Here is a 23,680-nt window from a genome sequence, read left to right on the forward strand (position 1 = left end):
CTTCAATTTTTTATGATTCTCTTGACATCTCTTTTGGGAGTGGCACCTCAGTGGGATTCTTTTTTTTTCCACCTCATTTTTCCCTTGGCCAGTGACCCTCTTACATAAAAAAGAAAAAAAAAAGGAATGTCCGCACGTGCAGTGGCAGTGGTGAACAACAAATATACGAGATGAAGGCTCTCCTATACATACATATATCTCTATAAATGATATAATATCAGTACCGGGGCTGCTCAGCGTCGCCCTCCATGTTGAGGAAGACTGTGTTCATCATGAAGAAAGTCCAGTGGGCGGGCAGAAGGGTTTGGAGCTGCGGGATTGTCAGGCGGCTCACCACCAGCAGCTTGGTGGTCCACGCCAGCAGGCGTCCCTTCAGAGACCACTCGGCGAATGCGATGAGAAAGTCAGGATTGAGACTCACCACCACCACCATCGAGCACCACGACAGCTGACGCACCTGCTGACGGAGACGAGCTGGCTGACTCTGGCAACAGTGCAACTTCGCTAACAATAATGCGGCGATAAACAATATTGTCCTTCCCACCATGAGTGATATAGCGAACTGCCACTCTGACTGCCACCTCATCCTCATCACTACCTACTCGCATCATCCAGTAGTGTAAGAGTCTTACCCTCAAGTCGTATTTATGATGTCGTCACATCGTTTACACCACACAAGGAGGAGGAAGGAGGCAGTAGCCATGTGCATAAAAAATTATACATCCCAGCGAGGCCTCTTAAGCACTGGCCTAAGCAAATGTTATGAACTTGTTTTGATCCACCTATGAACTCCCTGAACGTTTCCCGTTGTGCCTCACTGCACAATGGGGCAGTCGCTGCCTGTCCTCTAAAGATAACATTATTATTTCACTGAACACTTCATGTACCTAACGCAAGTACACATTTTTCCAAAACTCAAAATAGCTACTCCAACACCACCCGCTGAATGCACGCGTAGGGAGGGGAGCAGAAATGTCCTCAGGTTGGACTGTTCTAATCTCGAGAGATATTGTCTTGACACCCGCACTCAAATTTTTCCACATTCACTTCTGCAATTTTCGCGTCCTTACATCTAATTATCAAATTGTTGAACATCACTTTTCTTTTTATATTCCTTACCGAAACATAGTTTCTGAGGCTAATAACATTAATCTATTTTCTGATCCCTCCTACTTTCTCTATCTTCACTTTCAATCTAAAGCTGGATGCTGCATTTCATATTTACACTCTTGAATCTTCCAAATTTTCTATGTCAGGGCTCCGACTTTAGTCACTCTCAAACTAATATATATGTGCTGTATACCTCGCTCATAACTCTACTAACTGTAACTTTTTTTTCTTATTTAACTTCCAAAAAGTAGCCTATCCTTACACTTTTCTTTCATTTTTCGTCTATTCGTCTGCTATATGATAAACAGGCAGAAAAGTACTTAGTAAAGTACATCACATGGGCAAACTGTTCTGAGTTACCTACTTGACGTGCTAAGGGGATCAACTTCGACAGGCGATCAGTAATGGTGGTGTTTCTCTTCTCTAAATTCACCTCAAATGTTGCCATCACTTGCCACTGGTCCAACGCTGATTGTCCAAATACATCCTGCAAATAATACAAATATTAGGCAGAGTATTATATGTATAAGTAATTCGTACCAGATTCAGACCATTCTTCCGGGTGATCAGAGGTTTTCTTTTTGCCGATTCGAAGCCATATGAACCACAAGAATTGTAATTTGTTAGTTACCTGCTTGTCATCAATGCCAGCCTGAGTGGTAACTTCAATTGTAGGTGAGTCGGGTGTAAATGGGCCACTTTAGGAGTTTGTGGATTATGTTGATCACACACACACACACACACACACACACACACACAAAAGAAGAAAGCAAGACTGTCCCGCCAAAAAGCAAGACTCTGGTCACCTTAACCATACGATACACACTGTTTACCTTCACAACGTCTGGAGGAGTGGTGGTACTGTCCGTTATGGCGATGGTGGTGCACGAAGCGTTTGGTGGACTCCGCATTAATTCTGCTGCACCACCAGTATGTAGGACGAGCTCCTCGCCCCCTGTTCATTCACAGTATTTACTTATTTGTTTGTAATAGCCCTGTCAATTATACATTTGTTTATTATTATTTATATATTTACTCATAATTATAGTAGTACAAGTAGTACTAGTAGTTGTAGTAGTAGCAGTAGTAGTAGTAGTAGTATTAGTAGTAGTAGTAGTAGCAGTAGTAGTAGTAGTAGTAGCAGCAGCAGTAGTAATAGCAACAGCAGTAGATAAGCAGTAGTACCAGTATGAACATTCTCTCTCTCTCTCTCTCTCTCTCTCTCTCTCTCTCTCTCTCTCTCTCTCTCTCTCTCTCTCTCTCTCTCATCAGACCTCACCTCGCATTTTGGGACTGACAGTTGCGACTCCAAGACAAGTTACCAGCACCAGCTTCACGAGCATATTGGTGCTCGGCTGCAGCGGCCACCACCATTGAATCTAAAACAGTGAACTCGTGGCAGCGCAGCCCTGATTATATAGTGTTTCACAGAGGTTGCCTCACGTGCAGAAAACGTGTGATTGACCAGCATGTTTTATGCATATTAATTGACTTTTGTCAATGTTCGCGTTTTGTAATAATTAAACATCTCTTAGACGCACGGCTCCCTCTTTCATACACACACACACACACACACACACTATAGGTCTGAGTTCTTATTTAAATAAGCAGGTTCACTCATGAACCCTTTATTAAAAGAAAAGCACTTATCGTCCATGGTTAGATGGCAGTATCTGTTGACTATTCGTATCCCGAATAGATACGTCTTGTTGGTAGATGTATGGAATAATTTCTAAGCTTGTAATTGATATTTTACAAACACTAAATCACGTTTTCCTTTCATTTATATACCTTATATCAGAGACTAAGTATTATATAATACTTCATCATCCAAGAGTGTTGATACTGCAGAGTTCAGCTGGCGTGGTGTATACTATACAAGATGTAACGTCCCTTTGTAATCGATATGTTTTGTTTTCCGGCATGTATTTTCTGTATTAGACACCTAATGAATGTATTCAGACATAATTTATTGGCAATTGATATCTTTTTTTTTTTTTTCAAGATGTTTAAGAATATTGTTGACGTGCGTCGACATTGGATGTCATCATCCGCTATATTTCTGTTACCGTTACTTACTCTCCAGCATAATTATTATTTCAGACTTAACATTATGTATAATAAGCCTTATAATAATGAACATCTGCAGGGAGTCCTTTAAAATAAGTATTCTGATCACCGTTTTAAAGTTTCACTCTATCAGTTGCATTCCATGACCTACGAAGCAGCCCGCATTTCCACTGTCCCTAAATTTAGCGATTAACACTTTTTATATTGGTATTGGAAAAAATCTTTCTATAGCAGCTCTTAAGCTGATATCAAAATGAGGCTGGGGCGTTCGGTGCCTATGACTCAGGAGAGGAAAACGGCAAGTTTAAACAAGCTATGGGATCGCGGGATGCGGCCGCCATGACAGCGTCCTATCTGAATTCTAGAGTTCCACTTCCTAGCTTAACCACAAATTTGTTTTTTTTTATTAAAATTATTTTAATCGGCCATCTTATTTGCTTTTAGTATTTTGTAGCGGCGCTTTCTATGGATGCGCTCTCGCGGCGCCTTAATTTTCAAATTCTTCATATATATATACTACCCAAAAGAGAAAAATATGTATATTTATCCGTGAAGTAGTCCTCGATTTTATTGTTGAATGATCACAGATTATATTTTCAGTTAAATCTTACAAAGCAGCTCACTGGAAAAAATGAGTGTGTTAAAGACGAAACCCAGCAGGAGGAGGATGAAGGCGCCCTGCGTGTGGTTAATGGTGAGGGTTGGTAGACCATCCTCATTTACGGCCTTTGGTTCTGCCTGGCCTTGGTGACCTGCAGCGTAACGTTGCCGTTGTCTCCTCTGAGTCCTGAGCTTCGTCTCCCTCATCAAGTCTGCTGTCCACTTATCATAGAGGCCAGCCTGTGGACAAGTCACTCAATCGTGCATTATGTCAGAATTAAAGTATTTAATGTAGAATTTATATATATATATATATATATATATATATATATATATATATATATATATATATATATATATATATATATATATATATATATATATATATATATATGAAAATTCAGATTTGAGATGAAAATTCAAATTTGAAATAATCCACAAGAGTCACCTCCAAGGTGGCCACGATCAACCTGTCCAAGTGAGCCTTGTATGGCGCATCGTGCGGGATTGGCCATCCACACGGGGTTGGAGAGACGAACCCACGGGTGACGTAAAAAGGGGTGCTGCCGTCTTTCTCCGTAAACTTGTCCAGAATTTCGTACTGAATGTACTTTCTTGCATCTAGATGGCCTCTTCTGTGAAAACAAAGTTATTCAATATTTATACTCGCTGTACTTACGCATGCGGGTGAATTTTATCTCATCCAAAAAAAGATTTACTTCCATGCGCTGCTTAATCTCTGTCACCTTTGCGTTAGTTATTACAACTGCCAAATCTCTGAGACGAAAGGCATGATCATGCCAATGTGCAGGAGTATTGGTGGATTTCACTGCAAGCAAATGACGTCATTGCTTTACAATAGATAGATTTTTACTGTATTTCAGTTGCACGATGACTTGATAAGGTGGTCGTCCACTGTAAAAGAGAGTGACGCCAGTGCGTAATAGAGGTGAATGAATGAAGAGCGGCAGTGGTTAGTGCATGACGATGAAACTGTCTCGTCGACCACTGGTACAAGGCGTGAGTACATCTAGATTTGTTTTTTACAATTGTTATTCCCATTATTAAAACATGAGAACATAAGAAATAAGGGAAGCTGCAAGAAGCCATCAGGCCTTCACGTGGCAGTCCCTGTATGAAATATACCTACCTATTTCCACCTATCATCCTTATCAATAATTATAAGTTCACATTTTTATTGTTACTGTTATAATTTCATTATTATTACTATTTTATTACTCTGCCAAAATTTTGGTTACCTTTCAAAACTTCTTAGTGTCGCAATATTACTACTATGTTGCAACACTTTATTTTAAATCAGTCAATTGATCTGCAATTCTTTAAAGCATTACATCGTTATTATTCTGTCCCTTACCTTTTCACCAACGCCATCTTGAGCCCCTCCATCAGTGAAGGTCCAGGGTTCATAAGGCTGCCCAGAGCTTGAAATAATGGAGACTCAGAGTCACTGTAGAATTTACGGAAGTGTTTACCGTAACTAGGCATGGTTATCCTGAAAAGAAACCAGTCTGTGAATAATGCATAAAAATTCATCCCTAGACCTGAATGTTTACAGTACATTAATACTTGGATTCCATAAGAAAAACAATAAGCATATGATAAATATTGTTGCCATGCTTTCGGCATTCTATCTCATGTTAAATAAGGATTGCTTTCTTTCCTTGCTTCGACCGAATGGGAATGGGGCGCCTTTCCCAGGCTTTATCGGTGAACCTTGGTTACTTGTATCTGACACAGAATACCGTGCAATCTAACTGTAATTATTACTGCATTTGGCAAATATCGCCCATATTTATGTTTTTTTTTTCTGTCCGCCATATACGTACGAGTATGTCCACACACATTTAAACATAATTCTCCCTCCCCTCTCTCTCTCTCTCTTTCTCTTTCTCATTATAAATAGTAATAAAAAAAAACAATATCATTGTAATCAAGATCATTTCTTTAATACCTACTATACTTCTAGGATGGATGAATTTCTTCTCGGCCCTGAACGTACAAAACAATTACCGGCACACATTACATGTCAACATTGTCGACGATTTCCTTGAGTGTCTCTGGGCGCGGTGGATACTTGGGCAGGGTGAGAGAGGCAGTTAAGTTGCCCCGGTAGGCCAGTCCGAGTATGAGAGCGAACACCAGCCAGGCAGCCACCAGAACCCTGCTGGAGGAGGTGTAGGACAGCCGGCGAGGAAGGTTCTGGCCGAGCAGCATCCCCACCACGTCCTGGAACACTGCCCCCACACCCACATCTGTGTGTCCATCATGTCCTGCACGAATGAACTGTGGAATACAATGTTTTAGTAGATTTATGATGTTTGTCAAGAGTTGTCAAGAGTTGCTAAGAGTTTATCAAGAGTACAGTTGTGAGTTGATAATGAATATTTTTTTTTACCTGCCACAAAAGAAATGGAAAGAAGACAACATGCCCCATCATTATTGTCCACACTCCAGTAGACAGAGGATAGTAGATGCTTTTCCATCTTGGCTCCAGATCAGGTTTAGCCATGCCAAATGAAAAATATGCATTTTCATATAAGTAAGTGAAGTCAAACTTTTCGACCCGCTCTGGTATGATGCTATGAAGAATTGGAGATATCAGTGAAGTCTTCTCCTCCACCAGTCTTGTTACCTTGGAAGGGAAATTACTCATTAGTAGATACGTAATAGAATTAGAGTAACGAAACAAAATTTCCATGTCTTGAGGAAACTTACATGTTTTTGTTTAATTGACTGGAATTGTCTAAGAAAGTGCAGTTTTTTCCCCCATCATGGGAAAAGGTTAGTCATAGTTAATTCAAAAGATTATTCAAATGATTAGCCGTTCGTGCAACAAACTGTTTGTTTAAGTGACTTAACATCCGAATGGTGCATCTAAATGGTGGGATCACATGATGTAACTCAACAACTCACCTCAGTCCACGATGACGTCGGAAGGACGCGGACAGTAAAATTAAGAGCTGAGGCAATAGCATCCACCATGCGGTAGTCAGAGCCACGATACACGATTGTCTTGGAACCATCAGCGGCCAGCACCTCTTCCTCGTTCCAGTAAGGCATGTAGGGTTCGGATGTCACGTTCACTTTGGCACCGTAGAAACTTTAAAAGCGTCCATTGCAATAGTATTTAACGAAAAGGCTCTGTGCAAGATTTCTAAAAATTCTCAATGTTCAAAATTTGCCAGTAGGTTACTAAAATTAAATATTAATGAGAAGTAAAAGAATGAAGCTTTCCCGTTTAACAGTTATTTGGATCAACAAACTTTTGGAATTTGTCCTGGAAAAAGGAGACAGAAGAGAGGTGTTTGAAGCCGTGAGCTGGTGTCCAGAAGGCGATCTTCACCATCTGGGAGCCACCTTTGCTGTACGGCAAGTACGTGTACATACCACACCTGCACATATCCATAAGACTGTAATCGACACATACATTACACCACACCTGTTGTGAAATAATTACTAGATAGGAATGTATATATTACAGCCGCAGCTGTTTCACCGCCATGAAATTAAATGGCATCATCTTAAATAAATCAGTTACTCCACGCTCGGTGCAACTTCCAGCAATACTTCACATTATTACATCATGTTTGTCCAGCGTGTTGTGGCAGTGATGAACAACGAATATACGAGATGGAGGCTTTCCTGTACATACATATATCAATACAAATGGCAATACATCACTACCGGGGCTGCTCAGTGTTGCCCTCCATGTTGAGAAACACTGTGTTCATCATGGAGAAAGTCCAGTGGGCGGGCAGAAGGTCATGGAGCTGCGTAATTGTCAGACGGCTCACCACCAGCAGCTTGGTGGTCCACTCCAGCAGCCTTCCCTTCAGAGACCACTCGGCGAATGCGATGAGAAAGTCAGGATCGAGACTCACCACCACCACCATCGAGCACCACGACAGCTGACGCACCTGCTGACGGAGACACGCTGGCTGTCTCTGGCAACAGTGCAACTTCGCTAACAATAATACGGCGATAAACAATATTGTCCCTCCACCCATGAGTGATATAGCGAACGTCCTGACTGCCACCTCATCCTCATCAGTATCTACTCGCATCATCCAGTAGTGTAAGAGTCTTACCCCCAAGTAGTACTTACGATACCTTCACATCGTTTACGCTACACAAGGAGACAGTAGACATGTGCAGAAACTAATATTACCTCCCAGCGGGGCCTCTTAAATATTGGCCTAAGTGGATGTTGTGAACTTATTTTTGATCCACCTGTGAACTTCCCGTTGCGCTTCACTGAACAATGGGGCAGTCACTGTCTGCCCTCTAAAGATAACCTTATTACTTCACAGAACACTACATGCACCTAACGCACATACACATTTCACTCAAAACTCAAAATAGCTACTCCAACATCAGCATCTGAATCCACATCTAGGGAGGGACCAGAAATGTCTTCAGGTCAGACTGCTCTTCTACTTTCGACCGATATTGTCTTTTTTCTACATTAACTTCTGCAACATTCGCGCCCTTAAATCTAATTATCAGTCTGTAGAACGTCACATTTCTTCTATTCCTCATCGAAACACATGCGTCTGAGGCTACTGACATTAATCCCTGTCACTCCTATTCTCTCTGCCCCTCCTACTTTCTCTGTCCTTACTTTCAAAGCACACCTGGATGTTGTATCTCATACCTACACTCTTCAATCTTCCAAATTTTCTACCTCTGAGTTCGATTCCAGTCACTCTCAAACTAAATATATCTGTGCTGTATACCTCGCTCCTAACTCCTCTTACCATATTTTTTTTTTTTTTTCCTATTTGACTTCCACAGTGGAGGACATCCTTACTCTTCCCTTTCGCGTAGATCACCAACCTTGGAGACCTCAGTTTTCATCACCAATGTGGCTTTCTTCTCCTTTCACAGACTAAACTGGTGAACTGGCTTGTAACTTTACTATCCACCATTCTCCACGACATGGCAATAAGTGCAGCGACCAACCATTTCCCCTGATCATCTTGGAGATGCGCCCAACATGCTTGATGTTTTCCTCTCTATAAATTCAACTAGAGTTTCCTTTCTGACCATTTTAATGCTCTTGTGGTAGATGTTCTTACTGTTTTTCTATCAAGTCGTGTTAGTCATTGTTTGCCCTCTCTCTCTCTCTCTCTCTCTCTCTCTCTCTCTCTCTCTCTCTCTCTCTCTCTCTCTCTCTCTCTCTCTCTCTCTCTCTCTCTCATCAAAGAGCCCCTTTTTACACTAAATAACACTGTTTTGTACTGTTACCTGTATGAGAGGTATGTAAGTACCCATGTCGTCTATTCGTCTGCCATGTAATTAATAGGCGGAAAGGTTTTTAGTAAAGTACATCACATGGGCAAATTGTTCTGAGTTACCTACTTGACGTGCTAAGGGGATCAACTTCGACAGGCGATCAGTAATGGTGGTGTTTCTCTTCTCTAAAGTCACCTCAAATGTTGCCATCACTTGCCACTGGTCCAACGCTGATTTTCCGAACAGATCCTGCAAATCATACAAATATTAGGCAGAGTATTGTATGCATAACTAATTTCCAAAAGATTCAGACCATTGTCTCGGGAGATCCGGGGCTTTCTTTTGGCTGATTCGGATCCATAAGAACCACAATAAACAGATTTAACATAGATTACCTGTAATTCGTTAGTTGCCTGCTTGACATCAGTGCCAGCCTGATTGGTGGGTTAAACTGTTGGGTTGGTGAGTCGGGTGTAAATGGACAAATAACAATGTAGAAGGGTGCCATCATAAGTGGAACAGATGAGCCAAAATATAACGAGGGCGCCATGGCACGTTAGAGGAAGGAATCAAAGAAATACACTTTTTTTTCTCTCTCTTTACCAGTAATAGTAAATTCCACACACGAGATTTTTTTGGAGTTAAAAGCGGGACATTTATTATTATTATATATATACTGCTTCAGTTTGCTTGCATTACTTATTTGAGGTGAGTTAGAATGAAAGAAAACTTAACGATATTATTTGTGATTTTTTTATACAGTTACCGCAAAACACTGATAATTTGCTGGAAAAGACGGAAATCAGGACAACCACCTGCCTCACCGTCTCTCTCTCTCTCTCTCTCTCTCTCTCTCTCTCTCTCTCTCTCTCTCTCTCTCTCTCTCTCTCTCTCTCTCGAGTACACTACAAAGTTAATAAACAGCTAATGAAATAGTAAAGTTTCATAACATTACTACTTTTCCATCTGAAGTGGGACGACCACGTAAAAGCGGGACAAGCATTAAAAAACCGGGACATTTTGCTACAAGCGGGACAGACGTTAAGAAAGCGAGACTGTCCCGCCAAAAAGCGAGCCTCTGGTCACCTTAACCATACGATACACACTGTTTACCTTCACGACGTCTGAAGCAGTGGTGGTACTGTCCGTTATGGCGATGGTGGTGCACAAAGCGTTTGGTGGACTCCACATTAATTCTGCTGCACCACCAGTATGTAGGACGAGCTCCTGGCCGCCTGTTCATTCACAGTATTTACTTATTTGTTTATAGTAGTCCTTCCCAATTATACATTTGTTTATTATTATTTATTTATTTATTTGTAATTGTATTAGTAGTATTAGTATTTGTAGTAATAGATGTAGTTGTAGTAGTAGTAGTAGTAGTAGTAGTAGTAATAGTAGTAGTAGTAGTAGTAGTAGTAGTAGTAGTAGTAGTAGTAGTAGTACTAGAAGTAGTAGTACTAGTAATAGCAATAGCAGCAGTGATAGCAGCAGAAGTAGATGAGCAGTAGTAGCAGTATGAGCATCTCTCTCTCTCTCTCTCTCTCTCTCTCTCTCTCTCTCTCTCTCTCTCTCTCTCTCTCTCTCTCTCTCTCTCTCTCTCTCTCTCTCTCTCTCTCTCTCTCTCTCTCTCTCTCTCTCTCTCTCTCTCTCTCTCTCTCTCTCTCATCAGACCTCACCTCGCATTTTGTGACTGACAGTTGCGACTCCAAGACAAGTTACCAGCACCAGCTTCACGAGCATATTGGTGCTCGGCTGCAGCGGCCACCACCATTGAAGCTAAAACAGTTAACTCGTGGCAGCGCAGCCCTGATTATATAGTGTTTCACAGAGGCTGCCCCACGTGCAGAAAACGTGTGATTCACCAGCATGTTTTATGCATATTAATTGGCTTTTGTCAATGTTCGCGTTTTGTAATAATTAAACATCTCTTAGACGCACGGCTCCCTCTTTCATACACACACACACACACACACACACACACTTAAAGACACACACACACACACACACACACACACACACACACAAGTCTGAGTTCTTAATTTTCTCATCAACCCTCTATTAAGAGAAAAGCACATATCGTCTATGGTTAGATGGTAGGGTCTGTTGACCATTCGTATTCCGAATAGATACACATACATGTTGTTGGTAGATGTATGGAATGATTTCTAAGGTTGATATTTTACAAACATTTAATCATGTTTTCCGTTCATTTATGTGCTTTATACCAGAAATTAAATATCATAAGGTACTTCATCATCCAAGAGTTGTTACTGCAGAGTTCAGCTGATGTACCATATACTATACAAGATGTAATGGCCTTAGTAATCGGTATTTTTTTGTTTTTCGGCATGTTTTTTTTTTTTTTTCTGAACAGGCACCTAAAAAATATTTTAGTATATTTAGATGCACTTCCTTGGCATTTTATATCGGATTTCTTTTTTTTTTTTTTCCAAGAATAAGAAGAATTAGAAGTTAAGAAATATTGTTCACATTCGTCGGCATCACATGCCATCATCCGTTAGTTACTTTTCCATCATAATTATTATTTCAAATTAAAAAATATGTATAATAAGGTTTATTTTGATGGATAATGCACATCAGCAGAGAGTCCTTCAAAATACGTATTCTGATTACCGTTGGAAATTTTCACTATCAGGTGTATTCCATGGGCTACGAGGCCGCCCGCCTTTCCACGGTCCATAAATTTAGAGTAACACTTTCACATTGATATTGGAAAAAATCTTTCTATAGCACCTCTTAAGCTGATATCAAAATGTGTCTCTGGCTTCAGTGCCAAGTGTTCGGTGCCTAGGACTCAGGACAGGAAGACGGCAAGTTTAGGCAGGCTAGAGGATCGCGGGATGCAGCCGCCATGACGGCATCCTCTCTGAATTCTCTAGTCCCAATTCCTAGCTTAACCACAATTTTTTGTTTTCTTATTATAAATATTTTGTCCGACTGTCTTATTTGCTTTTAAAATTTTGTAGCGGCGCCATATGGCTGCGCTCTCGCGGCACCTTAATTTTAAATCAATCAGTAAAGTGACCACTGTTGCATAGTTCAGTATAGTTCCTTCATATATATATATATATATATATATATATATATATATATATATATATATATATATATATATATATATATATATATATATACATGTACTATCAAGAACGGAGAAATCTCTATATTATTTTCCGTGAAGTAGTCCTCGATTTTATTGTTTAATGGCCACAGATTTTATTTGAACCGTTAAATCTTACATAGCAGCTCACTGGAAAATACGAGTATATCAAAGACGAGACCCAGCAGGAGGAGGATGAAGGCGCCCTGCGTGTGGTTAATCGTGAGGGTTGGTAGACCATCCTCATTTACGCCCCTTGGTTCTGTCTGGCCTTCGTGACCTGCAGCGTGACGTTGCCGTTGTCTCCTCTGACTTCTGAGCTTCGTCTCCCTCATCAAGTCTGCTGTCCACTTATCATAGAGGCCAGCCTGTGGACAAGTCACTCAATCGTGCACTATTTCAGAATTCGGGTATTTAATGAATAACGTTTATATATATATATATATATATATATATATATATATATATATATATATATATATATATATATATATATATATATATATATATATATATATATATATATATATATATATATATATATATATATATATATATATAATCACACTTTGTTTCTAGTGAAAATGCTTAATATAGACATAAAAAAAACAGATTTGAAGTAATCTACAAGATTCACCTCCAAGGTGGCCACGATCAACCTGTCCAAGTGAGCCTTGTACGGCGCGTCGTGTGGGATTGGCCATCCACAAGGGGTGGGAGAGACGGATCCACGAGTGACGTACAGAGGGGTGCTGCCGTCTTTCTCCGTAAATTTATCAAGAATTCCATGCTGAATGTACTTTCTTGCATCTAGATGGCTGCTTCTGTGAAAACAAAATTATTTACTGTTTATTTGTGTACAACATACTCGTTGAACTTATGCAACAGGCTGAACTTTTCTTCATTCAAAAAAATTTATTTCCTTGTACAGATTAGACCCTGTCTGAGACCAGGGGCACGATCATGCCAGTGTGCAGCAGAATTGGTGGATTTGACTACAGGCAGATTATGTCTTTCCTGTACAATAGCTAGTTTCAATATATTTCAGTCGCACGATGACTTGATGAGGTGGTCATGGAGTGTAAAAGAGTGTGACGCCAGCTCATAATAGAGGTGAAAGGAAAGCGGCAGTGGTTAGTGCATGACACTGTCTTGTCGACCCCTGGTAGGAGGTGCGGGCGCATGTGGAAGAACCCATTCTCGTGTGGATTCAGTTAGGGTGCGGAGCACTCCGCAGGAAGAACCATGCATCTGTTTTGGTCTAAAAACAGGAGTAGGACAGGGAACGGTCTCATTATGAAGGGGCTGGGGTGGATCAGTGTATGCTGTCGAGGTTTGCTGTAGAAGTCTGTGGCCAGTTGTGATAAGCATAAGGTCCTGGGGTCGAGACTATCACTTTCCACTGGAGACCGTCAGAGCTAAACGTGTGAATGATATAAGAATTTTGTGATACTTTGTCTCGGTCACCGAACATAGCACTGACGGCTTAGTATACAAATGTATGGATTTGTTTATTAAAGTTGGTATTCCCATTATTATTATTGTTACTGTTATTATTTTTATTATCATTATTATTATACTGAACTATTATGTTATTCTCCCACAATTTTGGTTACTTTTGAAACCTTTGTAGCGTCGCGATATGACTACTGTGTTGCGGCATTTTATTTTAGATCAGTCAATTAATTTGCAACTCTTTAAAGCATTACATCGTTATTTTCTTTCCGTTACCTTTTCACCAACGCCATCTTGAGCCCCTCCATGAGTGAAGGTCCAGGGTTCATAAGGCTTCCCAGAGCTTGAAATAATGGAGACTCAGAGTCACTGTAGAATTTACGGAAGTGTTTACCGTAACTAGGCATCGTTACCCTAAAAAGAAACCAGTCTGTGAATAATGCATTAAAAATTAATCCCTAGACCTGAATGTTTACAGTACATTAAGTAATACTCTGTTTACATAAAAAAAACAGTAAACTTATGACCAATATTGCTGCCATGCTTTCGGCATTCCATCTCATGTTAAATAAGGATTACTTTCTTTCCTCACTTCGATCGAATAGATTTGGAACACCTTTCTCAGGCTTTATCGGTAAACCTTGGTTACTTATATCTGGCACAGAAAGCAGTGCAGACTAGGTGTAGTTGTCACTGCATTTTGGCAGACATCACCCGTGGTTATGTTTTCTCTGTCCGCCACATACATATGTCCACACACATTTAAACGTAAATCTCCCTCTCCTCCCTACCTCTTTCTTTCGTTTTCTTTTTCATTATAAGTGGAAACAATAAATAATAAAATTATTGTAACATAGATTTTTTCTTTAGTATCCATTATATTTCTAAAAGAAAAATGTCTTCTCGGCCCTGAACGTACAAAACAATTACTAGCACACATTACATGTCAACACTGTCGACGATTTCCTTGAGTGTCTCTGGGCGCGGTGGATACTTGGGCAGGGTGAGAGAGGCAGTCAAGTTGCCCCGGTAGGCCAATCCGAGGATGAGAGCGAACATCAGCCAGGCAGCCACCAGAACCCTGCTGGAGGAGGTGTAGGACAACCGGTGAGGAAGGTTCTGGCCGAGCAGCATCCCCACCATGTCCTGGAACACTGCCCCCACACTCACGTCTGTGTCTCCATCATGTCCTGCACGAATGAGCTGTGGAATACGGTGTTTAGTAGATTTATGATGTTTATAGCACTATATAGCACTGTGCAGTTGACAGTTGATAACGAACAATTTTTTTTTACCTGCCACAAAAGGAATGGAAAGAAGACGACATGTCCAATCACTGCTATCCACACTCCAGTAGACAGAGGATAGTAAACGCTCTTCCATCGAGGCTCCAGGTTGGGTTTAGCCATGCCAAATGACGAATATGAATTTTCATATAAATAAGTGAAGTCAAATTTTTCGATGCGCTCTGGTATGATATTATGAATAATTGGAGATATCAGTGAAGTCTTCTCCTCCACCAGTCTTGTTACCTTGAAAGGGAAATTACACATCAATAGTTACGTAATAGAATTAGAGTAACGAAACAAAATTTCCAGGTCTTGAGCAAACTTACATGTTTTTGTTTAAGTGACTGGAGTTGTCTGCAAAACTGTCGTTTTTTTTTTTTTTTTCCATTATGGGAAGAGGTTAGTCACAGTTGAGTCAACACATTAATCAAATGGTTAGCCGTTCATAGAACCAACTATCTGTTTATTTGACTTAGTATCTAAATGGTGGAATCACATGATGTAACTTAACAACTCACCTCAGTCCACGATGACGTCGGAAGGACGCGGACAGTAAAATTAAGAGCCGAGGCAATAGCATCCACCATGCGGTAGTCAGAGCCACGGTACACGATTGTCTTGGAACCATCAGCGGCCAGCACCTCTTCCTCGTCCCAGTAAGGCATGTAGGGTTCGGATGTCACGTTCACTTTGGCTCCGTAGAAACTTTAAAAGCGTCCATTGCAATAGTAGTTAACGAAAAAGGCTCTGTACAAGATTTCTAAGAATTCTCAATATTCAAAGTTTGCCAGTTAATTATTAAAAGTAAATATCAATGAGAAGTAAAAGAGTGAAGGTTTAGCGTTTAACTGTTATTTGGACCAACAAACTTTTGGAATTTGTCCTGGAAAAAGGAGACAGAAGAGAGGTGTTTGAAGCCGTGAGCTGGTGTCCAGAAGGCGATCTTCACCATCTGGGAGCCACCTTTGCTGTACGGCAAGTACGTGTACATACCACACCTGCACATATCCATAAGACTGTAATCGACACATACATTACACCACACCTGTTGTGAAATAATTACTAGATAGGAATGTATATATTACAGCCGCAGCTGTTTCACCGCCATGAAATTAAATGGCATCATATTAAATGAATCAGTTACTCCACGCTCGGTGCAACTTCCAGCCATACTTCACAATATTAGATCATGTTTGTCCAGCGTGTTGTGGCAGTGATGAACAACGTATGTACGAGATGGAGGCTTTCCTGTACATACATATATCAATACAAATGGCAATACATCACTACCGGGGCTGCTCAGCGTCGCCCTCCATGTTGAGAAACACTGTGTTCATCATGGAGAAAGTCCAGTGGGCGGGCAGAAGGTCCTGGAGCTGCGTATTTGTCAGGCGGCTCACCACCAGCAGCTTGGTGGTCCACACCAGCAGCCTTCCCTTCAGAGACCACTCCGCGAATGCGATGAGAAAGTCAGGATCGAGACTCACCACCACCACCATCGAGCACCACGACAGCTGACGCGCCTGCTGAAAGAGGACACTCTGGCTGTCTCTGGCAACAGTACAACTTCGCTAACAATAATACGGAGATAAACAATATTGTCCTTCCATCCATGAGTGATATAGCGAACTGCCACTCTATGACTGTCACCTCATCCTCATCACTATCTACTCTCATCATCCAACAGTGTAAGGATCTTACCGCCAAGTTGTATTTTACGATGTCGTCTCATGATTTACGCCCCACAAAGAGGAACAGTAGACAGTTTCCGAAACTATGATTGCTCCCAGAGAGGCCTCATAAGCATTGACCTAAGTAGATGTTATACACTAGTTTCGATTGATATTGTCACGCACTCAACTTTTTCTACATGAACATCTGTAACATTTACGGCCTTAGATCTAATTACCTACCTGTTAAACTTTTTTTTTTTCCTTCAGTTCTTCACCGAAACACAGGCGTCTGAGGCTACTGACATTAATCCGTTATCTTTCCTCTCCTATTGTCTCTGTCATCACTTTCTGTCCGAAGCTGGATGTTGCATCTCATACCTGCACTCATGAATCTTTCAAATTTTCTACCACTCCTCTCCGACTATATATCTGTGCTGTATATCTTGCTCCTAACTCTTCTAACTATATATATTTTTTTTTCTATTTTATTTCCAAAGTGGGCCTCATCCTGATTTTTCCCTTTTGCCAGGGTATCCATTCTTGGATACTTCAATTTTTATCACCAATGCCGCTTTCTTCTCCCTTCACTGACCTCCACGACATAGAGCAATAAGTGCAGCGTGTGTTGTTTAATGCCTAGAAACCGAATTCCTCCATGTATCAACTCGAAACAACCCTCCAAATAACTATCCCATCTTTTTCAGTGAAGCGCAATTGCCTTCGTCTTCTACAGCAAACGTTTTCGGTCTTTCTTTTACTCATTTGAATTGGAAAATCCACAGCTCGTCTCTCGCTGAAACAGATTTCATGAAGTTAGCATTTTAAGCCGCATCCGCCAATTTTGCTTATCTTACAGATGCTAATTGTATCCGCTCATGCATGGAGTACGCTTAACCCTTATATATATATATATATATATATATATATATATATATATATATATATATATATATATATATATATATATATATATATATATATATATATATATATATATATATATATATATATATATATATATATATATATATATATATATATATATATATATATATATATATATATATATATATATATATATATATAAGGGTTTCCACTACTACTGCTCTCTTGAACATGGTGGAAACAAAAGTATATTGTCTTATCAAATTCTCTCCTTCAGCTTCGCTCTTTTCTCCGGAAGGTCGTATCTCTTGCTATCTTCTGTCTTTTCTTTCATTCTAACTGCTCTGCTGGTCTTGCTCACTGCCTACCTCTCCGCTTCCGATCCCTCGCCGTACAAGGCTTTCTACTTTTCTACCCTATTCTGTCCATCTCCCCAAACCAGGAGCTAACCAGTATTAACAATATTTTTTTTTTTTATTAATAAACTCTGGAACTCCCTGTCCCCTGTATTTATCCTTACCTTTGACTTGAATTGTTTGAAGACACTTTAACATTTCTCATAAACCTTTTGTGACTATACTCTATAAAGGCTTACACATTTAGTTTTTTTTTTTTTTTTTTTGTAAGCCGCGCCCTTTAAATAAAACTGTTCTGTACATTTACCTGTATGAGTGGTGCATAAGTATCCATGTCTCCTATTCCTCTGCCATACTATAAACAGGCAGAAAAGTACTTAGTAAAGTACATCACATGGGCAAACTGTTCTGAGTTACCTACTTGACGTGCTAAGGGGATCAACTTCGACAGGCGATCAGTAATGGTGGTGTTTCTCTTCTCTAAATTCACCTCAAATGTTGCCATCACTTGCCACTGGTCCAACGCTGATTTTTCGAGCAGATCCTGCAAATCATACAAATATTAAGGAGAGTATTGTATGTGTAACTAATTCGGACCAGATTCAGACCGTTGTCTCTGGTGATCCGGTGCTTTGTTTTGGCTGAGTCGGACCCACATGAACGACAAGAAAAATTTTCTTTAACATAGGTACTGTAATTCGTTAGTTGCCTGCTTGACATCAATGCCAGCCTGAGTAGTAAGATGAACTGTTATGTTGGTGAGTCGGGTGTAAATGGGTCACTAGGGAGTTTGTGGATTATGTTGATCACACTTGGCTGCAGAATCGTATGAAAATTTTAAAAACTGGTTCCGTGTTCAGGGACAGTATTGGGACAAATAACGATGTACAAGGGTGACATCATAAGTGGAACAGAAGAGCAAAAAAAAAAGACTGAGAGCGTGATGTCACGTTGGAGGAAGGAATACATGAAATACATTTTTTTATTTTTTCAGTAATAGTAATTTCAACACACCTTATTCCTGCCGACCAGTCTTTCACGCAAAGGCTTCTAGTATTAACATAGCAAACAATACACGCTGTTTACCTTTACAGCGTCTGGAGGAGTGGTAGTACTGTCTGTTACGGCGATGGTGGTACACGAAGCGTTTAGTGGACTCCGCATTAATTCTGCTGCACCACCAGTATGCAGGACCAGCTCCTGACCATCTGTTGATTTACAGTATTTACTTATTTATTTGTAGTCGTACTGTCCAATTATACATTTATTTATGTTTATAAATATCTATTTTTTTTATGTTTATAGTAGCAGTAGTAGTAGTAGTAGTAGTTGTTGTTGTTGTTGTTGTTGTTGTAGTACTAGATTGGCAGTAGTAGTAGTATGATAAATAGTAGTAGTTTCAAGTATCATATATTAAAAAATCGACAATTTCACATATACATTATTAAGTTTCTTTTGCAAATGAAATTCTCTCTCTCTCTCTCTCTCTCTCTCTCTCTCTCTCTCTCTCTCTCTCTCTCTCTCTCTCTCTCTCTCTCTCTCTCTCTCTCAAACCCCACCTCGCATTTTGGGACGGGCAGTTGCGACGCCAAGACAAGTTACCAACACCAGCTTCACGAGCATACTGGTGCTCAGTTGCAGCGGCCACCACCATTGAAGATAAAACAGTTAACTTGTGGCGGCGCAGCCCTGATTATATAGTGTTTCACAGAGGCTGCCTCACGTGCAGGAAATGTGTGATTGATCAGCATGTTTTTTGCATATCGATTGACTTGCGTGCAACATTCCTGTTTTGTAATAATTAATCATCTTTTGGACGCGGCTTTCTCTTTCACACACACACACACACACACACACACACACACACACACACACACACACACACACACACACACACACACACACACATCAACCTTATATTAAAAGCACGTATCGTCCATGATTAGAGTTCAGGATCTGTTGACCATTCGTATCCCGAAGAGACATGTCTTGTTGGTAGATCTATGGAATAATTCTAAGCTTGCAATTGATATTTTACAAATAATAATTCTTCTTTTCGATTAATTTGTGTATTTCATACTACAGACTAAATACTTTATGGTACTTCAACATCAGGAGTGTTGATGTTGCAGAGTTCAGCTGGTGTGACGTATACTATAAGAGACATAAAATTATTAAGTCAAGAATAACTTAAAAGAACAATATCGTCCCTAACGGATTTTTTTTTTTTTTTTTTTTTCGTGCATAAAACTTTGTATATATTTTTTTCGAGATCAGTAAGAATTTAGGACTAGGATATTAAACGAAATTGCAATCTAGAAATTCACAAATCACATATATATATATATATATATATATATATATATATATATATATATATATATATATATATATATATATATATATATATATATATATATATATATATATATATATATATTTTTTTTTTTTTTTTTTTTTTTTTTTTTTCATGGCTTGGTGCGAAATAATATGCCTTTTCCCGCCGACGCCACCAATATGTGAGAACCGGAAAAGCATTGCTCTCGACGTTTATTACACCAGTCAGATAAAAAATACTTCTCACAAAATGGTATAGATTAAATGAAAACTTGCAGGAAATGATAACTCTGTAGTTATGGATAAATTCTAAGAATACTGTTTGAGATCTAAATTTGTTAATAGACAGTGTTAGGGTCAGGCAGTATGTGAGACCATTAGCTAAAATGTTCAGGAATAATGTGAGAGCAGAGGAGGGGTGTAAACGTTTAGGGACATTGAAAAAAAATATATATATTATTAATCATGGCAGAGGAACAAGGCCGCGGACAACAGACGCTGAACAGTCGTCTTCTTCACAGGTTCGTCACGTTATCCGAGAACCTTATATTGTTTAAAAAACTTGTCTAGAAAGGAATAACCATTTGTGCCTATTATGTAATAATTATATGTGTGAGTGGCTTACCGACAATCATTGTTGACAGAGAGAAGAAAATGTAAATTCCCTGGCCAGTTATGCATTTAGTGTTAAGGGAAAAAATTTCAACATTTAAACTTAAATTCAGATCAGATTGGTAAATTCGCTTATGATTATGTATTGGCTAACACACCAGTGATGCACAGCATATCTTGATGTAACAACCACACAGAACCTACGATGCTAAATACAAAAAATTGATGTAACCCGGGTTTTAAGACAACCTCTGGCCACACTCAGATTAGCTTGTTGTAAATTATTTATTTTAAAAAATTTCTTATGAATTGATGTATGGGCATTGTCACTTTTCCTTGTATAGGGGTCCCAGAACTGCAAGGTAACATAATAAATATATATAATATACTAGATAATCCACTGTGCATCAGAGAAAATGTGAAATCGTTGTTTATATATATATATATATATATATATATATATATATATATATATATATATATATATATATATATATATATATATATATATATATATATATATATATATATATATATAAAGGAACTATAAACGGGAATATTCTTCTATGGAACAGTGATCGCTTCATTGATTGATTCAAAATTAACGCGCCGCAACAGCGTGGCCACATGGCGCAGCTGCAAAGTGTTAAAAGTGAGTAGGATGTTAAGTTAAAATATTTATAATAAAAATATTACCAGGAGCGAAGAAAGTGAAGTAGTCCTCGATTTTATTGTTTTATGATCACAAATTTTATTTACAGTTAAATTTTACATAGCAGTTCACTGAAAAAGATGAGTGTGTTAAAGACGAGACCCAGCAGGAGGAGGATGAAGGCGCCCTGCGTGTGGTTAATGGTGAGGGTTGGTAGACCATCCTCATTTACGGCCTTTGGTTCTGCCTGGCCTTCGTGACCTGCAGCGTGATGTTGCCGTTGTCTCCTTTGACTCCTGAGCTTCGTCTCCCTCATCAAGTCTGCTGTCCACTTATCATAGAGGCCAGCCTGCGGACAAGTCACTCAATCGTGCACTATGTCAGAATTCAAGTATTTAATGAAGAACGTCTGTGTGTGTGTGTGTGTGTGTGTGTGTGTGTGTGTGTGTGTGTATATATATATATATATATATATATATATATATATATATATATATATATATATATATATATATATATATATATATATATATATATATATATATATATATATATATATATATATATATATATATATATATATATATATTTATTTATTTATTTATTTATTTATCTATATATCATCTAATGGAATACTTAACATAGGAAAGAAGATTCAGATTTGAAATAATCCACAAGATTCACCTCCAAGGTGGCCACGATCAACCTGTCCAAGTGAGCCTTGTACGGCGCGTCGTGTGGGATTGGCCATCCAGAAGGGGTGGGAGAGACGGACCCACGAGCGACGTACAGAGGGGTGCTGCCGTCTTCTTCTGTAAACTTGTCCAGAATTTCATACTGAATGTACTTTCTTGGATCTAGATGGCCTGTTCTGCGAAAACAAAATTAATCAAAGTTCATTCTCGTTGAACTTATGCATGTGGGTGAATTTTATTTCATCCTTCCTAGTGTAGCTTATTCCCTTTCACCTTTGGGTAAGTTATAACAAAGGCCAAATCTGCGAGACGAAAGTCATGATCATGCTAACGTGCAGCAGCACTGGTGGATTTGTCTGCAGGCAGGTGATGTTTTTTTTTTCTATACACCCTTTATTTTAGTGGCACGATGACTTGATAAGATGGTGATGTAGTATAAAAGTGTGTGACGCCAGTGCGCAATGAAGGAGAATACAGAGTGGCAGTGGTTAATGCATGACGATGACTCCCTTGTGGATCCCTAGTAGGAGGCGTGGGGGCATCTGGCAGAACCTGTTGTCGTATCGATTTAATTAGGATGTGGAACACTCTGTACGAAGAACCCTGCAACTGTTGTGGTCTAAGGACTGAAGTAGGATAGGGAACGGTCTCATTATAAAGGGGCAGGGGTAAACTAATGTATGCTGTCGATGTTTGCTCTAGATGTCTGTGGCCAGCTGTGCAAAGCATAGGGTGTAGTAAGGTTATTCACGAGACTACCACTTTCCACTACAGACCGTCAGATCTAAGAGTGTGAATGATGTAAATACGAGTATGAGTGTATGATACGTGTATGATATGGGACTAACGGCCTGGTATACAGATGTGTGTATTTATTTATTACAATTGTTATTCCCATTATTATTAGTGTTACTGTTACTAGTGTTATTATGTTATTATTGTTATTACGTTATTCTCCCACAATTTTGGTTACTTTTGAAACCTTTGTAGCGTCGCGATATGACTACTATGTTGCTGCACTTTATTTTGAATCAGTCATTTAATCTGAAACTTTTTAAAGCATTACATCGTTATTTTTCTTTCCGTTACCTTTTCACCAACGCCATCTTGAGCCCCTCCATGAGTGAAGGTCCAGGGTTCATAAGGCTTCCCAGAGCTTGAAATAAAGGTGACTCAGAGTCACTGTAGTATTTACGGAAGTGTTTACCGTAACTAGGCATCGTTACCCTAAAAAGAAAACAACTTGTAAATAATGCATTAAAAATTAATCCCTAGACCTGAATGTTTAAGGTACATTAAGTAATGCTCGGATTGCGTAAGAAAAACAGCAAACATACGATAAATATTGTTGTTCTGCTTTCTTGTTAAATAAGGTTTACTTCCTTTCCTCACTTGAACCCAATGAAATTGGAATTCCTTTTTCCAGCTTTTTCCGTAAACCTTGGTTATGTATCTGGCACAATACAGTGCAAACAAGATATAATTATGACTGCATTTTGTCAGACATTACCCGTGCATATATTTTCTCTGTCCGCCATATACACATTTCTCACACACACACACATT

At 39.3% G+C, this 23,680-nt stretch overlaps 4 protein-coding genes across 5 annotated transcripts; all 4 read right to left on the reverse strand.

The window, feature by feature from the left end:
- Positions 1 to 78: 78 nt before the first annotated feature.
- On the reverse strand, positions 79 to 2,472 carry LOC135114479 (uncharacterized). Its single transcript, XM_064030381.1, has 4 exons — positions 2,390 to 2,472; positions 1,944 to 2,065; positions 1,475 to 1,597; positions 79 to 457 (listed from the first exon to the last, which is right to left on the reverse strand). The coding sequence occupies exons 1-4, from the start codon at positions 2,451 to 2,453 to the stop codon at positions 218 to 220; spliced, it is 549 nt and encodes a 182-aa protein (XP_063886451.1). The 5' UTR covers positions 2,454 to 2,472; the 3' UTR covers positions 79 to 217.
- A 1,301-nt stretch (positions 2,473 to 3,773) lies between these two features.
- On the reverse strand, positions 3,774 to 10,804 carry LOC135114480 (uncharacterized). Its single transcript, XM_064030382.1, has 10 exons — positions 10,716 to 10,804; positions 10,150 to 10,271; positions 9,163 to 9,285; positions 7,065 to 7,718; positions 6,715 to 6,901; positions 6,197 to 6,433; positions 5,825 to 6,084; positions 5,156 to 5,293; positions 4,229 to 4,415; positions 3,774 to 4,020 (listed from the first exon to the last, which is right to left on the reverse strand). Exons 4-10 carry the CDS (start codon positions 7,205 to 7,207, stop codon positions 3,781 to 3,783), a joined length of 1,392 nt encoding a protein of 463 aa, XP_063886452.1. The 5' UTR covers positions 7,208 to 7,718; positions 9,163 to 9,285; positions 10,150 to 10,271; positions 10,716 to 10,804; the 3' UTR covers positions 3,774 to 3,780.
- Positions 10,805 to 12,252: 1,448 nt separating this feature from the next.
- On the reverse strand, positions 12,253 to 19,458 carry LOC135114481 (ionotropic receptor 21a-like). 2 transcript variants are annotated; one of them, XM_064030384.1, is made up of 11 exons: positions 19,378 to 19,458; positions 18,905 to 19,026; positions 18,240 to 18,362; positions 16,195 to 16,427; positions 15,774 to 15,902; positions 15,423 to 15,609; positions 14,911 to 15,147; positions 14,559 to 14,818; positions 13,892 to 14,029; positions 12,798 to 12,984; positions 12,253 to 12,528 (listed from the first exon to the last, which is right to left on the reverse strand). In XM_064030384.1, exons 1-11 carry the CDS (start codon positions 19,439 to 19,441, stop codon positions 12,289 to 12,291), a joined length of 1,920 nt encoding a protein of 639 aa, XP_063886454.1. In that variant the 5' UTR covers positions 19,442 to 19,458; the 3' UTR covers positions 12,253 to 12,288. The 2 variants fall into 2 exon arrangements, with proteins under 2 accessions (XP_063886454.1, XP_063886453.1); XM_064030383.1 differs by having other exon boundaries at positions 16,195 to 16,430.
- Positions 19,459 to 19,913: 455 nt separating this feature from the next.
- On the reverse strand, positions 19,914 to 23,629 carry LOC135114402 (uncharacterized). Its single transcript, XM_064030305.1, has 4 exons — positions 23,204 to 23,629; positions 22,104 to 22,290; positions 21,540 to 21,768; positions 19,914 to 19,972 (listed from the first exon to the last, which is right to left on the reverse strand). Exons 1-4 carry the CDS (start codon positions 23,332 to 23,334, stop codon positions 19,914 to 19,916), a joined length of 606 nt encoding a protein of 201 aa, XP_063886375.1. The 5' UTR covers positions 23,335 to 23,629.
- Positions 23,630 to 23,680: the final 51 nt, after the last annotated feature.

The sequence above is a fragment of the Scylla paramamosain genome, chromosome 27, assembly GCF_035594125.1.
Source record: "Scylla paramamosain isolate STU-SP2022 chromosome 27, ASM3559412v1, whole genome shotgun sequence".
NCBI classification, from domain to species: Eukaryota; Metazoa; Arthropoda; class Malacostraca; order Decapoda; family Portunidae; genus Scylla; species Scylla paramamosain.

Coding starts and splice junctions, on each gene's coding strand:
- LOC135114479 (XM_064030381.1), bottom strand. CDS start 2,453: ATGCTCGTGAAGCTGGTGCTGGTAACTTGTCTTGGAGTCGCAACTGTC. Junction 1,598..1,943: donor CTCCTCCAGACGTTGTGAAG/GTAAACAGTGTG, acceptor TATTATTTGCAG/GATGTATTTGGACAATCAGC. Junction 458..1,474: donor TGATCCCCTTAGCACGTCAA/GTAGGTAACTCA, acceptor CTCCGTCAGCAG/GTGCGTCAGCTGTCGTGGTG.
- LOC135114480 (XM_064030382.1), bottom strand. CDS start 7,207: ATGGATATGTGCAGGTGTGGTATGTACACGTACTTGCCGTACAGCAAA. Junction 6,085..6,196: donor TTCCATTTCTTTTGTGGCAG/GTAAAAAAAAAT, acceptor TGTATTCCACAG/TTCATTCGTGCAGGACATGA. Junction 5,294..5,824: donor ATCGTCGACAATGTTGACAT/GTAATGTGTGCC, acceptor GTTTCTTTTCAG/GATAACCATGCCTAGTTACG.
- LOC135114402 (XM_064030305.1), bottom strand. CDS start 23,334: ATGCCTAGTTACGGTAAACACTTCCGTAAATACTACAGTGACTCTGAG. Junction 22,291..23,203: donor AAGATGGCGTTGGTGAAAAG/GTAACGGAAAGA, acceptor TTGTTTTCGCAG/AACAGGCCATCTAGATCCAA. Junction 21,769..22,103: donor TGATCGTGGCCACCTTGGAG/GTGAATCTTGTG, acceptor ACTTGTCCGCAG/GCTGGCCTCTATGATAAGTG.
- LOC135114481 (XM_064030383.1), bottom strand. CDS start 19,441: ATGCTCGTGAAGCTGGTGTTGGTAACTTGTCTTGGCGTCGCAACTGCC. Junction 19,027..19,377: donor TGCCCGTCCCAAAATGCGAG/GTGGGGTTTGAG, acceptor GTAAATCAACAG/ATGGTCAGGAGCTGGTCCTG. Junction 18,363..18,904: donor CTCCTCCAGACGCTGTAAAG/GTAAACAGCGTG, acceptor TATGATTTGCAG/GATCTGCTCGAAAAATCAGC.